The 16,266-nt window shown below is 48.5% G+C and overlaps 1 protein-coding gene across 1 annotated transcript in view; it reads left to right on the top strand.

Moving 5' to 3' along the window:
* The first annotated feature begins 10,788 nt into the window (after positions 1-10,788).
* Positions 10,789-16,266, top strand: part of SLC12A4 (solute carrier family 12 member 4) — a 59,900-nt gene continuing 54,422 nt past the window's right edge. Inside the window, exon 1 of the mRNA XM_036748932.1 lies at positions 10,789-10,959. Within this exon, the coding sequence (XP_036604827.1) occupies positions 10,836-10,959 (124 nt within the window). The 5' untranslated portion in view covers positions 10,789-10,835. The remainder of the gene's footprint in view (positions 10,960-16,266) is intronic.

Below are 16,266 nucleotides of genomic sequence, written 5' to 3'. Positions count from 1 at the left end.
AATTTGGCCAAAGTGCAAAAAAAATAAAATTTTGCCTTATACCCTATAAAATTGCAAATGGGCCACTCAAAGACTAAACTCCAATAATTTCATCAGGGTTATGGAACTCATCTCCTGATCCCTGCACCCCCCCCCCCCACACACACACTCCTTAAGTTTACTTGGCCTTTCTATTATTCAGAGTTAATAACAAATTCCTTATTTAAAAGAAACAAACCCTGGAAGGAAATGGGGCCAGCTTTGAAGGGAGAACTCAAAATCATTCAGTCATATGACAGGGTAGTCCAAAAAAGTTAATATGGCCTTAGGCTTTATCATGACAGGTAGAGTTCTCAAGACTAAGGAGACAGGAATCTCAATGTGCTCCGCTCTCATCAGAACACATTTGGAGTACTCAGTTCAGTTCTGGGGCCTGCATTTTAAGGCCACTGACAAACTGAAGTACCCTGTCCAAGGAAGGATACCTGGAGGGTGAAGGGACAGGTGACCATGAAATACGAAGAATGATTGGAGAAACTAAGATTGTTTATCACGGTTTAAAGCAGAGCATGCAAGCCCAAGATAGGTGGATTAGACTTATTTTTTCCTAGGGTGCATGCAGGTGGAAGCTATATGAAGGCTTTTTTTGGGTCAATCAATCAGCAAGCCCCTACTATGTGCCAGGCACTGTGCTAATTGTTAGGGGGAAAACAAACGAACAAAATTAAATAATCCTTACTTTCGAGAAGCTTATATTCTATCAGGAGTGTCAACATGTATGTATATATAAACACATACAAGAAACAAGTAATTAGCGTTGTCCCAAAGTAAAATGGGCAGCATCAAAAGTAGTGATTTTCAAATCATTGGAGGTCTTTGAGTAGAGACTGGATGACCACTTATCAGGGATAATTTCGAAAGTATTCTTATTCAAGTATAGATTGGACCTGATGACCTCTTAGGTCCCTCCCAGGTCTCATACTCTTTGAGGAGGGAAGTTTGGGTTGGCCTTCTCCAGGGAATCATGGCAGTTGGCCATGTGGTAAGGCACATGGCACATGAGGTGCAGTGTAAAGCCCCCCATTCTCAGGGCAGCACCAAAGCTCTAGCCGTAGCAGGGGATAGGCCCAACCCAGCATTGAGGGCAACCTATGCCCAATCCTTCATCTAGGTGACCTTCACCTGAACTGCAACAGGAGACAAGGACAGACAATTCTTGGGGACTAGGGAGAAAAAGAAGAGGAAGGGGAGGAAACTTAACTCCCTCACAACAGTAGGGGTGCATGAAATGAAGAGGATTCAAACACGGAAGAAGAAATAGAGGGAATAAGTATCCCTAAAATAAGATTCCTTTGCTCTGTAACCTTCAAACTTTTATTTTGTCATCTTTCCCTTAGTTGCTCATAACATTCTTTAACAAAGAAAGAAAGAACTCATCCTTTGTTTTCAGTAAGCAAAGGAGGAATGTCTATTCCTAGATAGAAACGCTGGAGAAATCAGTATCTGCTGGAAATCAGGCCACTTACAGGTGCCAATATAGAGGGACAAAAGGAACTTCCAGCCAAGTGTGTGTGGTTTGGGAGTGTGGCTCGCTAAGAGGAAGACAGTTGTAAGGGAAAGGATACTACTAATCTTGGAGTCACATGGCCTAAGTTTGAGAATTGCTGTTTATACCCAACCATAACCATGATGGGCAACCTGGGCTCCATCCTGGGCATTGTTTGCTACATTTAAAACAAACTAGCTTAAAGGTCCACAAGATGCTGATGGCAGGATAAGTAGTATTGCCAATAGTCTCAGGTTTCCAGTGTTGGGGGGGGGCAGTGTTTATCTTCCTGCCTCAAGTGGGAGTAGGTCCCTTTCCTGCCTCTTCCTCCAGGTGCAAAAATTCCTAGTTACTGCACTAACGTGTCACTTTAGGCAAATTGTTTAATTTTCTCATCTGTGAGAATGGGGATAATATATTCACAGGATTGTTGCGAGGAAAATGCTTTGTAAATCTTATTAAAGTACTATATAATTATCAGATATTAATGTTATTATTAAAGAGGAGAGTGAAGAAATTTCCAAGTAGTGCTAGGTTAGTATATGTATATCTGGGAGGGCTGACCGTGCTTTCTCCCCAAGCTTTTAACTCCACAATCTATCACATCTCCTGGAGATAAAATTGCTTGGCAGTTGGGCACGGTGGCTCCTGGGTAGGTTGTTATATAAGTCCAAACAGAAGAACTGATTGGAGTCTGGTAGTTCAAATTATCCCCCAAATTTCAGCTCACACTTTCTAGGTCTGTCCTGGGCACATACAACCGTAGGGTGAGGCTTTACTCTGCAAGTGAGAATTAGGGAAAGCTCTCTGTGATTCACATCTGTTCGTTCGTGGGTGTCTAGCAGAATCTGTAAGGTTGTTAGCATGTGCCTCCCTTGGCAGGATGTGTGAGGTATATCTGAGAAGACTGGCCACCTGGGTTGGAGACAGGATAAACTGGAGGGCAAGAGTGGTAGTGAGGGGTGGGCAGGGAGGGAATATTTGGATTTCTCATTTAGAATCAAAATCTGAAGTGGAGGGGACTTTGGAAATCATGAATATTGTCTTCAGATGAACCCTCTTTACAACATTCCTATAAGTGTTTACTCAGTCTCTTCTTGACTATCTTTAATGATTAAGAACTAATTACATCCCCAGGCAGTCCATGATGCTATGGAAGAGCTGTAATTATTTTTCTGCATATTGACCCCAAATCTGCTTCCAGACTCAGCTCAAATCCCTGCTTCTACAAGAGACCTTTTCCTAGTTTCCCTGCGCTGATAATGTCTTCCCTCTGAGAATATGTACCTCCAATTTACCCAGTAAATATATTGAATGCACATAGTTATTTGCATATTATCTCCCACATTAGAATGTAAACTCCTTGAGGACAGAGCTATCTCTTTTTTTGGTTTATATTTCCATCCCCAGGGCTTAACACAATGCCTGGCACATAGTAAGAACTTAATAAATGCATGTGGGTTTGTTGATTTTTACCCACTGGTCCTAATTTTGCCCATGGGACCAAGCAGAACAAGGCTAATAATCTACCAGCTCTGCATGGTAGATTATTTGAATATTTGAAGGTAGCAATCAAGACAGGAATGTGGTGGAGAGGATTTCGGTTAGGTTACAAATCAGACTTGATATCTGAGGTCCTTTCCAACTTGGAGCTTCTGTTAAGCCCTGCCTACATTTTCTCTTCTCCAGGCTAAATGCCTTCATTTCCTTCTGCCGATTTTTGTACGTGTTTTCAGATGCCCTCCCTACCCCTGCCATCCTCCTTTGGAGGGGCTCCAGCATCCTCAAACTTTGGTGTGAACACTGAAAACAGAGAACTTTTCTCTCTTCCATTAGCCAAGTCCACAGCCGCAGAAGAGGGAAGGCCTCCATCACCTTGACAAAATCACATGGGTAGAAACTCCCCCGTCCCTTCTCTAACCTGCTTCTCGAGTGTCCTCTATTAAAATGGAGAGGTTGTAAGGTTATAAATTAGGCTTACCTTATGACAGAAGGAAAGAACTGGATTCCCTTTTCCTGATGTATCCTTGAAGGGAAGCATCTTCTGACTGTAACTAGAGACAAGTTAGAGGAAAGGAGGGAGGTTTTCTTTTTCTTAGGCAATTGGGGTTAAGTGACTTGCCCAAGGTCATATTGTTAGTAAGCGTCTGAGGCCACATTTGAACTCAGGTCTTCCTTATTCCAGGACTAGCATTCTATCCACTGAGCCACCAAGCTGCCTCAAAGAGGGAGGCTTTCAAGGGGTTCTAGGATTCAGAGTTGGAAGGGACCTAGGAGATCATCTGGTTCAATCCCCCTCATTTCAGAGAGGAGGAAGCTTAGGCTCTGAGAGCGTCAGTGACTTCCCTGGACCCACTCAGCAAAGAGGTGTCAGGATTCAAAGCCTGACTTCAGGCTCATTGCTACTTCTCCTGTCTCTTGGTAACTGATGCTGCATAGCCAGCCATTTGTGGGTTATTCAATCATCCACAGGCAGATTGGGCTAGAAATCTTTATTCTTTGTTGACAAGTTATCGTTTGCCTAAGTCTTTTATTGATATCATTACTGTTGGTGTTTACTTTTACTTTCCATTGAAGTCTGAGGCCCATCAAGAGCAGGAAGGAATGGATCTCCCTGGATTTCTCTTGGTGAAGGAATGCATATATGTTATAGGTATATATACACAGATGTGTAAATATGTATGTATATATGAGTGTGTGTGTACATGTGTACACACACACACACACACATACACATACACATACACATACACATACACATACACATACACACGATCCTTACAACAACCCTGGTTGGTACTAATATTATCCCCATTTTACAGCTGAAGGAACTGAGGCAAACAGAGGTTAAGTGATTTGATTGGGATCACACGGCTAATAAAGGTCCGAGGTAGGATTTGAACTCATGTCTTTGTGATTCCAGGTCCAACATTCTATCCACTGTACCGTCTAGCTGCCCCATGAATTAAATCACAAGCTTATAGAGGACAGCTGTGCTTGAACTTTTGAAAACGCAGCATGGTTCGGTGGAAAAGAACACTGGAGTTGATGCCAGAAGGATCTAGGTTTGGGTACTGGCTTGCCATTTATTAACTGTGTGAGTTCAAAAAAGAAACTTAAGCTTCTTGAGCTTCAGTTTTCCAATCTGTAAATTGGAGATGGAGAGCCAGGTGGCACAGTGGATAGAGTGTGGGACCTGGAGTCAGGAAGACTCATCTTTATGGGTTTGAATCTAGCCTCACACACTAGCTGTGTGACCCTGGGCAAGTCACTTAACCCTGTTTGCTTCAGTTTCCTCATTCGTAAAATGAGCCGGAGAAGGAAATGGCAAAAACCACTCCAGTATCTTTGCAAAGAAAACCCCAAATGGGGTCACGAAGATTCAGACACGACTGGAAAACGAGTGAACAAAAAAATTATGTACTAAGCATTGAGGATACAGAGAAAGGTAAAAGCAGTGCCTGCTCTCAAAGTGCTCACAGTCTAATGGGGGAGGACACCTATGTAAACACCTATGGACACGCAAGATACATACGTGTATGTATACAAAATAATTTGTTTTTTTTTCCTCTTTCATTTAGCAGCATGCATAAGTTTGGCCACTGGGAATACAGCACAGGGGAGAAAGAGCAGAAGAAACATAGGAGAGATATCACTGAATATTAATGATGGAAGAGTTGTGACGTTAATGAAATAATTGTTTGTGAAAGTCCTTTGCAAAGTACCACGTTGACACCCTGGGTCAAAGAGGATATGAAGGACAATGGCTAGCATTGATACAGCACTTCAAGGTTTGGAAAGCATCTGATGTATATTATTTCATTTGATCCCATTGATACCCTGGGAGGTAGGTGCTAGTTCTTCATTTTACAGATGAGGGAACTAAGGCAGAAAGAGGTTGAATGACTCGCTCTTTTAAGTATCTAAGTCAGGATTCGAACTCTGGTCATCCTGATTCCACGTCCAACCCTTTCTCTACTGTGCCACCTAGGTGCCCTACATTTAGGGAACTCCTCGTTTTTCTGGCTCATCAACAACACAAAAGCAACATAGGAACGTCCCTATCTGATACCAGCTAATGTTAGTACCTAACTCTCCCTGTAAGCACAGGTTTTTGTTTTCAGAAAGCCGAAAGAATGAACACGTTGATAAACACATTCAAAAAAGAAAAAAAAAACAACCAAACCAAGAAGCAGAATTGACACCAGGGCTTGTGGGCAAACTTCCACTGGAGGCGTGAATAGCCTCAGTCACTGGCAGGGCCTTGCCTATGAGGCTTTCCACAGTCTCAGCAGAGGAACTTGTGGGCCTCCTCATTTGCATTCCTTTCCAGGCCTCTGCTGGCCACCTGTGCAGTAAAGCATTGGGCTTTTTGCTTTTTGGGTTGTTTTTTTCTTTTAAGCTCTGCATTCAACGCAAGGCAGTTCCCTTGACATCCCGCCAGATGGCAGCAGGTCACCACTCCCCATTGCTACGCTAAATCCCAGGGCTGCCATGGCGCTAGGCAGCATCTCTCCCCTGCAGTTCTCCAGCAGATGGTGTCAGTGACCACTCCCCAGCATCGCCTCCCATTCCTTTGGTCTTCTCACAAGAAGCTGAGGGCTTGGAATTGCAAAGCTTATTCCATAGGTCCCTAGTTTTGACTGGAAACAGCGTACCCCTCTGCGTGTCCCCCTAACACAATGACAATGGTCCCGCCCTGTGCTAGTTCTTTCTGACCTCTGACCTCACAGAAGTTTACTCTGTGATTAGGGACACACCTACCCCTCATCTTCCAACTGGATCTCCGTCCCCAAGGGGTGACTCGACAATCTTACTCCTTGACACCTCAAGTACCTAGGCCGGGTACCTACTGCCAATATCAGTACTTCTTATAGGCTGAACAGCTTAGAAAAACCTCCCAAGTTACGTCTTCCCTTCCCTCCTCCCATTTCCCACATCCTTCAGCCCTGTGCAGTCCTCAGAGGCCAACTAGGCAGGGCCTTTCAAATGCCCTGGGGCTGCTCCTCTTAGCATACAAGGTGTAGGCAGGGGTGGGGAACCTGTGGCCTCGATGCTGCGTGTGGCCCTTTAGGTCCTCAAGTCCAAACCCCACAGAACAAATCCCCTTACTGAAAGGATTTATTCTGTAAAACTTGAACTCAGTCAAAAGGCCGCACCCAAGGACCTAGAAGGTCACATGTGGTCTTGAGGCCGAAAGTTCCCCAGCCCTGGTAGGGACTTGTCTTGGAGGAAGGCAAGTACTTCTCCTCCCCCCAGCATTGTCTTTCCTGGGAAAGAAAAGAGATCATACAATACCCATTGTAAATAGAGCGTTTTGCATCACGCTCCATCCCCTGTGCAGAGAAGCCTGGGAGTTGTTAAACAGAGGGGTAGGATGGGTAATCAGAGAATCTTTCTAAGTCCTAAGCTGGACCCTCACAGAGTGGTTCATCAGCTCCACAGAGGCAATATGAGAATGTCATTATCTGACACCAGCTGCGGTTAGTGCCTAACTCGCCCTGCAAGCACAGGTGTTTGTTTTTAGAAAGCTCAAAGAATGAACAAGTTGACATACACATTAAAAAACAAAACAAAACCAACCAACATGTAGAATTCACCTCAGGGCTTGTGGGCAAACCTCACTAGAGGCTTGAATAACCTCAGTCAAATTGAATTTCTAGAATCTTCACATTAAAATATGAGAATGAAACTACTCTCCAAAGACCAATATAAAGAACTTGAGCTTAGTATTACAGTAGGGGTTGGATTTGAGATGACTTTTAAGGGATCATTTAACTCTGCTCCAGGAACCAACCCTTTGCTCCAGCCAGACAGGCCCCTTCCCTGTCCCCTGTCTATTATTTGTGTTTTTTTGCCTTCCCTCATGGCAGTCTCCTTACATGACATATCTCCCCTTCCTTTCTGCCTGTCTTAATCCTACCCAATCTATGACACTGTGTGACCTTGGACAAGTCACTTAACCATCTCTGGCCTCAGTTTCCACCAGCTTGAAATCTATGATCCTATGACTAGGCAGCCTCTGAGGCGGTGGCCCTTCTACCTCTAAGTCTGGTCCAACCTTCGAAGCTTGGTTTAAATTCTACACCCTCTCTGAACCTTCTTGACCAGCTCGACCAGAAAAGATTTCTCCCTTCTCTGAATTCCAGCATTTGTTGTCTCATGTGCCACATCATTCTCTACTGCCTTGTATAGCTACTTATCTTTACACACAATCCGTCTTATCTTTTTAACTAGATTGTAAACTTTTAAAATGTAAGCACCTGAAGTATCTTTGTGGGCAAGGAGAATAGGACTTGGGGTCAGAAGACCTGACTTCTAATTCCTGGTTCTAACATTTAACAGGTGGCCAAATATGGACAAATCACTTAATCTCACTCAAACTCAGTTTCTGCCCCTGTAAAATGAATCAGATTACCTCCAAGGTCCCATTTGTGATTTTTTGCATCTTCCATAATCCCTTTGCAGGAGACCTTGGGTACAGTAGACTTTTAGTATTTCAAAAAACACTTACTTGAGTACCTACTGTGTGCCGCCTTCTGTGCTGGGCGCTGGGGAAGATACAAAGAGTAAATAAAACGTATCCCCCAACGTTGTGGAGCTCATAATCTAGGAGGTGGGGATTTGGTACATGTGATGATAACCAGGGTTGTTTGAAGGATTTACATATGAGCTTCTTAATATAGGGAGTCCTTCCACTGAGCCAGAGGGAAACCTATCCACATCCAAGTCAGCCAGTCTTGTTCCTGTTCATGACAGATGCCAATAATAACAGCTAACCTTTACACATCAAGAGTGTGTACTTTTGGGGGGTGGGGTGGGGGTGGGATCTGACATTTACATATCACTTTAATGCTTGCAAATTGCTTTATAAGAATTATCCCATTCGAGCCTCACAACCCCACAAAGTATTACAGGTATTATTATCCCCATTTCACATGTTGGGAAATCGAGGCTCAGAGATGATGACTGACTTTCTCAGAGTCACATAGCTAATAAGACTCAGAGATGGGATTTGAATCCAGATCTTACAGGCTCCAGATTTAGCCCTCTGTCCACTGTGCCTCCCTAGACTATAATATAACACGTGACAACTGCACAAAAGAAGGGTGAGGGTAAGAAGGTCATTACTGATTAGGAAGGTCAGAGAAAGTGATGGTTTTTGAACCAAGCTTTAAATGAATGGCCAGGATTTCAAAAGGAAGGCGGGGGATGGGAGTGGTGGTGGAGATTACTTCAGGAGCAGGGAATGGCATTAGCAAAGGCAGAGACAGAATAGTAAAAGACACCCTCAGAGGATGGTCCAGTATGGCCGGATTATAGGAACACACATGGGAGTCATGGGAGATGAGGCTAGGGATGCAGAGGTACCACCAGACTCTGAAGGTATATGAATGCCAGGCTAAGGATCTTAATTTTGCGTTGTAGGCAACAGGAAACCATGGACGGACTTTGAAGTGGAGTGATACATCCAATGAATGATTGAATAAGAATCCATGGGACTTGACATATTTATACATAGGGGAGGAAATAGAAATCAAAGTTGTCTCTAGGCATTATATCCTAAGGGACCTGAAAAATGGTGATGCCATTAATAGAGACAGACGATATTAGGAGGAAGAACCTGTGTTATGAGAAAATAGGTTTGACATTAGAGTGTTGAGTTGGAGACGTGGAACCTGTAAGCATTTGGAGATTCAGGTCTGGAGCACCAGCTGAGCTCCCTGTGCTATCGCAAAAGGGTGAAAATTCAAAATTAGCAGATAATCTCGGCTCGTCCTGTGTGACTCTGGAGAAGTTGCTTACCCTCTCTGGACCTGTTTCCTCAACTGAAAAATGAGGAGGTTAGTCTAGGTGACTTTCTTAGGTCCACTTCAGCTTTAAATCTATGACCCCATTGTCTTTCAAGTTCTAAAATTGTATGATTCCTATGAGAAGTTATCAGCAGAAAGGGGATAGCTGATCTTCTGAGAGGTGGACAAAGCTTCAGAGTTGTAATCATTTTTTTTTTTCTCTTTTCTCTTTCCTCCTGATACCAGATGCCAAGGCTGGGGTGGGAAGGGTTGTAGACAAGGATAGGGATTTCTAAGGGAGACAGCAGTTAGAACTCTGGATTCAGAAATTGACAGGCCTGGGTTCAAATCCCACCTATGATGCTCGTGATGGGGGGGGGGGACCTTGGTTTCCCCGACTGTCAAATGAGGAAATAGGTGGCTTCTGATATTCCTTCCATCTGTGACCTATAAAGGGGGACTCTGTGTACTTCTGTCCACCTGTGGACAGTATCCAAAGACCTAAGAAATTGGGCACCAGAGACAGATGTGCATTCAATATTTATTCCATCCCTATAGCGTGATAGCAGAATAATATTCAATCTCTTCGTTTATGGTGTACAGATAACTATAATACAACTTTATGTTAAATGCCAAACGAGGGGTACACACTTTCAGGCTTTGACTGAGAGAATCAAAGGCTTCATGGAGGAAGGGGCATCTGAGCTGGGCCTTCAAGGAGTGCTGGTCTCAGGCAGAGTTTGGGAGCCAAGAGACCGAAGGAGAAGGACCTTTCCCGAGGAGATCTGGCAGCCTTCAGCCTCCACTTCCTAGGGGGTGAGGCTGCAGTTACGTGAAGCGCCCCCCCCCCCCCCCCCGCCTCCTGGGGACACATGGGTTATTCGGGGCATTTTTGGTGGCGAAGGGCCAATGGGAGCTCCAAAGGAAACCAAGCCCACTCGTGGAGGTGGGTAGGGAGTAAGGGAGCAGATGTTCGGGTTATGGGGTCCCCGGGAAAGAGGATCCTTTTTATGGAAGCTGGAAGTGACCTCAGAGACACTGTCCTGGTCCAACCCGGCTGTGCTACAGAAGGGCATATAGACCAACGTGTAGGTAGTGAGTGGACCAGCAAGGATTTACATCCCAGTCCGAGCAAGGACCCGATACAGAACGTACCCCTCCACCCTCGCCCCGGGCTCCACACCGGTGCGTTGCCCGCCCGGGAGCTATGCTCAGCTCGGACTCCGGGGCGGGAGGGGGGCCTCGCACCCCCGGCAGGCAGCGCCCCCAGCCCAGAGCGGCCCCGCCCGGGGGGCAGCGGGAGGGTCCGCGGCCCCGGCTCCTCCTCCTCCTCCCCCGCCCCTTCCGCCCCCTCCTCGCGGTCCCCCGGTCCCCCGCCCCCCTGGGCGGTCCCGGGCCGGGCGGGGGGCGGGCGGAGGAAGTGAGCGCACGGGGGAGGAATGCGGGAGGGAAGGCGGGCTGGGGCGGGGCGCGCGGGGCCGTGGGGAGCCGGCGCCGGGGCCGGGGCCGCCGCGGGGATGCCGCACTTCACCGTGGTGCCCGTGGAGGGGCCGCGCCGGGGAGACTACGACAACTTGGAGGGGCTCAGCTGGGTGGACTACCGCGAGCTCGGGGACCCGGACGACTCGGTGGGCTCGGACGGTGAGAGCGCGATCCCGGCCCCCTCCCTGCCCCCCGACACTCTCCCTCCCCACGCGGGAACTGCCCCACGCCGACCCGCGGAGGCGCGAGCGCGTCCGCACAAAGACACCTGGCCGGTCCCCACTCGCTCCCCCACGCTGGGCGCGGGGACCTGCCCTCCGGACCCTCGGCCGGGCACACCTTTACATCCCCTTACACGCTGCCACGGAGGGGTCCCGCTCCTCGGACCCACGCACGCACTCAGACCCCAGGTCCGCGTCTAAGCACGCGCGCCTCTGCCTCCAGACCCCCCAGCGGACCCACTCATCCCGCCGACACGCGCCCACCCGGGGAGGGGCTGCGGACGTGGCGCGGGCCGGGCCGGCCTGGCCTGCGGGGTCCTGCTCTGCCGGCTGGTGCCTGGGACGGCTCGGAGCCGGCAGGGGTCCCGGAGTTCCGGGCCCCTCTCCGATCTTCCAGCCCCGGGCCACCCCCTTCCCCAGCGTCCCACTTCCTCTCTTAGACTTTTCCAACTTCCAGTTCTGGTGTCCTCCGGCCTGGGAGTGTCCGGAGTCTCGGGGGGACTTTCCCGACTGTCCGCCCCGCCGGTCCTCCCCTCCCCCAGCTTTGGGTGTGAATCACTCCCCGGGGTAACCTACCTGCGGGCAGAGCTGTTGGTGTATTCGTCTCCTTGGACCGGCCGGGGGAGTGAGTGGTCAGTGAGGTCAGATTCCCAGCGCTGACCACCCTAAGACCCAGGGAGCTTTGCTCACTTAGGGATGATCCAGTCCAGGGGTTTTTACATGAGGTCCATGAACTTGGTTTAAAAGAAACCAAACTTGTTGGTAACTTTATTTCTGTGTAATTGGTTTCCTTTGTAATCCTCTATGATGTATTTAATCTATTTGGAAACATTCTGAGAAGGGTCCGTAGGCTTCACCAGACCGACCAAGGTGTCCAGGACAAAAAATGTAAGAGCCCCTGACCCACGCCAGCCCTTCTCCCTCATTTCACAGAGGTAGAGAGTTGGGAAACGCCAATCCATCGAGCATACATTAGACATCCAGCGTCACTCAGAGTAACTGACAGAGCCGGGATTCGAACCCAGAGCCTGTGACTTCAGATCCCGTGCTGCGGCCTCTCTCCCAAGCTCTCGGAATTCCCACCCGCTTCACTTTCTGGCCCCCTTTGCTGGCCCAAACAGGAAGGTTTCCCAGCAGTCTGGCCGGGGCCGGGGTGGGGGTGGGGGGCCTTTGCCCTTCTCCCCTCTGTCCCTTCGGGCTGCCCACTCACAAGACTGATCTTCCCAAAATGCGGCTTTCATCGGGTTGTCCAGCTGTCCCCTTGCTCTTCAGTCCTTTCCGTTTCAGTCTGTGTTCTGGGCCTGGAGACAGCTCAGCTCTTACCTTGGGGTGCTTGCTAGCTGTCTGACCTTGGGCGAGTCGCTTCATTTCTGCAGGCCTCAGTTTCCCCAGCTGTAAAATAGGGATATGATAATGTAGTTCATAGGGCTATTGTGAAAGTGCTTAGCACACACAGTACTTGGCACATAGTAGGCGCTCTGTGCATGCTAGCTGTTATTATTGTAACAAGCATTTATTTATTTAACCTTACACTGTCAGGTACTGTACTAAGTGCTCGTTGTAGAAAGGAAAAATCGCTGACGTTTCCACGGCCCTTTCATTTTTACAAACAAAGATTCTGTGAGCTACATAGAGTCACTATTTTTATCCTCATTTTACAGATGAAAAAGCTGAAATACATTCGGCGATTCTGACTCGACCCTAGTTACATGACTATTCTCAAACCTGAACTCAGGTCTTCTGTCTTCAACCAATAACCTGGCACTCTAGCTGGCCCAGACCGACTTTTAAAGCGGACCTCCCTATATGGATCACTCCATCCTTCCCCCTGCCCCCCTCTCGGTCCTGCCTGCCCTGTCTTTTTGCCTTCTGGAAACATAGGCCGGGTCCATTTCTTCAGTTTCCCCCCTGTTCATCCTCCTCTTGTCCAGCATGGCCTCGCCCTCCTCTCTGCCCATGTGAATTCTATCCAAGCTCTGGCTCGAATCCCACTTCCTCTGTGAGGACTCCCCTTCTCAGAACCCCTGTGGCATTGGGGAAAGTGGTCCTATGTGGCAGGCACTCTGTTCTTTACAGATATTGTCTCATTTGATCCTTATAACGTCCCTGGGGGGTTGGTGTTATAATTATCCCCATTTCACAGAGGAGGAAACTGAGGCAATCAGAATTGAAGTGGCTCGCCCAGGGATACACAGCTACTAAGGGTCTGAAGCTGGATTTGAACTCAGTTCTTCCTGACTCCAGGCCCACTGTTCTGTCTCCTGCATCGCCTAGCCACCTCATCATCCGCTGTCTATACCCCAAGTTTGGCTTAGATCAAAAACGATGTTTGTTATCCTCCTGCTTAGGCAGGTCTTTAGGACCTCCCCAGCTTATATCTGCCCTAAGGGCAAGGGAGCTTTGAATCACCCCTTCCCAAACCATGTCTAGCGCAGTGTCTTGTGTGGGCAGTCATAAATAAATTTCTTGATTGGAGAAGTGTATGCAGGCAAATGTACACGTATGTGCATATGAATGCATGTTTATATAGTCATGTACATGTGAGGGGGAAAGGTTATGGGTCTTAGGGAAGGAGGATTAAATACTATGATGAATAGGGCAGGTGTCACCCCTCCCCAACTCCTCTGTTTTCCTTCTGCAACTTCCAGGCTCCACTTTAAATCTCCCCTCCTTCCTATGTATTTTCTGGTGTGCCCCCAACGCCCCCTACATACATACACACACACACACACACACACACACGCTCCTACATCATGGATTTCTACATACATTCATCCTCACACATACTTTAACTCACAGGACTTTCACTTGAGATCTGTACATCACATACATTTTCCGAGTGCCCCACTGTAACTGTGGGATGGACTAAGGCCTTCCCCTCCCCCCAAAATGCAAATATATCTTAATGGAATGGACTTTAGATGTTACTATCAGCATCTTCATTTTTCAGATAAGGAAAATGAGTTTCAGAGAGAGGTTCAATGTTTTGCTTAGACAATGACAGAGCTATGATTTAAAACTCTGTCCCTTGACTCTCTAAGTAGTCATTGACACTTTAGTATGAATGAGTATATAAAAATGTGTCTTGTGTTGGATTGGATGGGGTGACAGAGGTAAAGAAAGTCTGAAGTAAGTTCCTGGGTGTGGGTCACAGGCCTCCATGGTGGGGAGGTTTGGGGGGGTGGGGGAAGTACCTCACTTATTAACTGTTCTTTTGTGTGCCCTTTGCCACATGGCCCATCTGTATACTGTATACACACACACACACACACACACTCCCTTCAGCCTTAAACCAGTCGTCTTCCTTGATTCTGCTTCAAAGGGGAGGGGCTAGAGGAAAGATTCTAATCCCCAAGGTCCCAGGTTGGTGCACGGTTCTCAGAGCCCGCCACTTCATCGCATTTCCCCAGCCCCATCAATGGGGGGGCCCAGGGAAAGGGGGACCAGCAGCACCTCTGACCTCTGCGTCAGAGGTGTGAGCCTCTGGGGACTAGCAGCACCTCTGACCTCTGCGTCAGAGGTGTGAGCCTCTGGGGACTAGCGGCATCTCTGACCTCTGGGTCCCTCTCAGGGATCCGTGGCAATCCCATGTGAACGGGTAAGGAGCCTCAGGGAGCTGCCATTCTGCTGCGCTGTCTTTGGGTACCTAAGTACGGCCCTGGCACGTAGACCCTGACCCTAATCTTCCCTCTTCAACAAGACTGATGGACTAAGGAGAATGAATTACCTGGGCCCAGGGCACAAACCATCCCAACAGGCTTTCCTAGCACCCTGGTGGGTTAGTTAGTTGGAATGTTTCCTCAGGCTTTGTGTTAGCTCCGTGTCCTGAGGATGCGTCAGTGATATGTATGGGGATATGTGTCACCGAGGTGTCTGGCAACTTGAGTTGGGGACTTGTCGGTCACTAGCCTGGGTTCAGTTCCAAGGACATATGCCATCGAAACTGAGTCATAGGACTGTTACAGTCTTCAGGCCACCTGGGCAAACAGGACTCAAGAGTGGGGGACTGCCCTGGAGGGAGTGTTGGTGGTACCTAGTTCCTTCCTCACCTCCTTGTTGTTGCCCCAAACCCCAGCTACACACACACACACACACACACACACACCCAAGTTTTGTGTAGGGCTGCTAGGCCCCAAGTCCGAGAGGAAGGAACAATCTGTCCCTCATTCCTTTGTCGCTGAGAAAAGGACATTTATTCTGATCACGTCTGCTGTGTGTGGCACTGGGAGAGAGGCCACCGTCCCCTCCCCTGCTGCCCAGGGCTCAGCGAGGGAAGGGGCTTGGTGGCCCAACAGGTAGAGCTTTGGGTTCTGTAGTAAGGGGTCTGCCTGGGACTTGGGCTCTCTGTTTCTGGGTTCTGATGTTGATGATCTGTAAACTGAAACAGGAGGAATTTTAGAGAATTAGCTCAGAGGAATCTCTAAAGGGAGGCCCTTGCTTCAGGGCCCAGGCTTTCCTGTCCCTCCACCCCCTACTCTTGCACCCCTCTTCCTGAGCCAACCCTTCTGCCTGGTCCGAGAGCCCACATTAGCGACTACCTCCTGCCCAGCCAGGAAAGTGTGGTCTTGACTCTGATCCCTCACACCCACCCCACACTGAGTGCAGATTAAAACCCTCTGGAGCCTGATTGGCCAGGGAGAAGCCAGCCAGGCATGACACCCCCCTCTGCCTGGTGGGCCCCCCCTCCACCCTTCCCAGGAGCCTGGAGTCCAGAGCCAGGCCTCACTCCTTGGGGAGCACCTTTGCAGCTGGCTTGATGGGGGACAACCAGGGCCCTCTGCATGGTGAGTAGCTTTTAGCCAGTTTTTTGTAGGCATCCCCAAACCCAGCCCCCATACCCCAATCATTTTTCAGCAGTGGGGTAGGAGGAGCGCCAAAGTGGGATGACTGGGTGCCATGGAGGGGGCTACATTGATGGCTTCTCTTGGGTGTCCTTTCTGCCAGTCCCTCCTGCCTCATTCTGTGTCTTCTTTATCCTCCCTCACCCTCATGACCCCTCCCTTGTTGGTGTTCACCCCGTGTCTCATCTCTACTCTGTATCTTTGCCCAGTTAGGTTTTTCCCCCTGCTAATCCCTCCTTTCGTTCCCCCAGTTTTTCCCTGCTGGACGCTCCACATCTTGTCTCCCCCCTTAAAGTTCTCCTGACCTTCTGTCCTTCCCCACCCAGGGCCTTTAGCCTCTGTCCCTTAGCTATCCTTTCTCAGAAATCGTTTAAAAACTCCAAGGATTTATTTGTCTCACTGTT

Source organism: Trichosurus vulpecula, chromosome 3 (assembly GCF_011100635.1).
Source record: "Trichosurus vulpecula isolate mTriVul1 chromosome 3, mTriVul1.pri, whole genome shotgun sequence".
NCBI lineage: Eukaryota > Metazoa > Chordata > Mammalia > Diprotodontia > Phalangeridae > Trichosurus > Trichosurus vulpecula.
The sequence above is the reverse complement of the archived record's forward strand: the minus strand, read 5'-3'. Positions and strand labels throughout refer to the sequence as shown.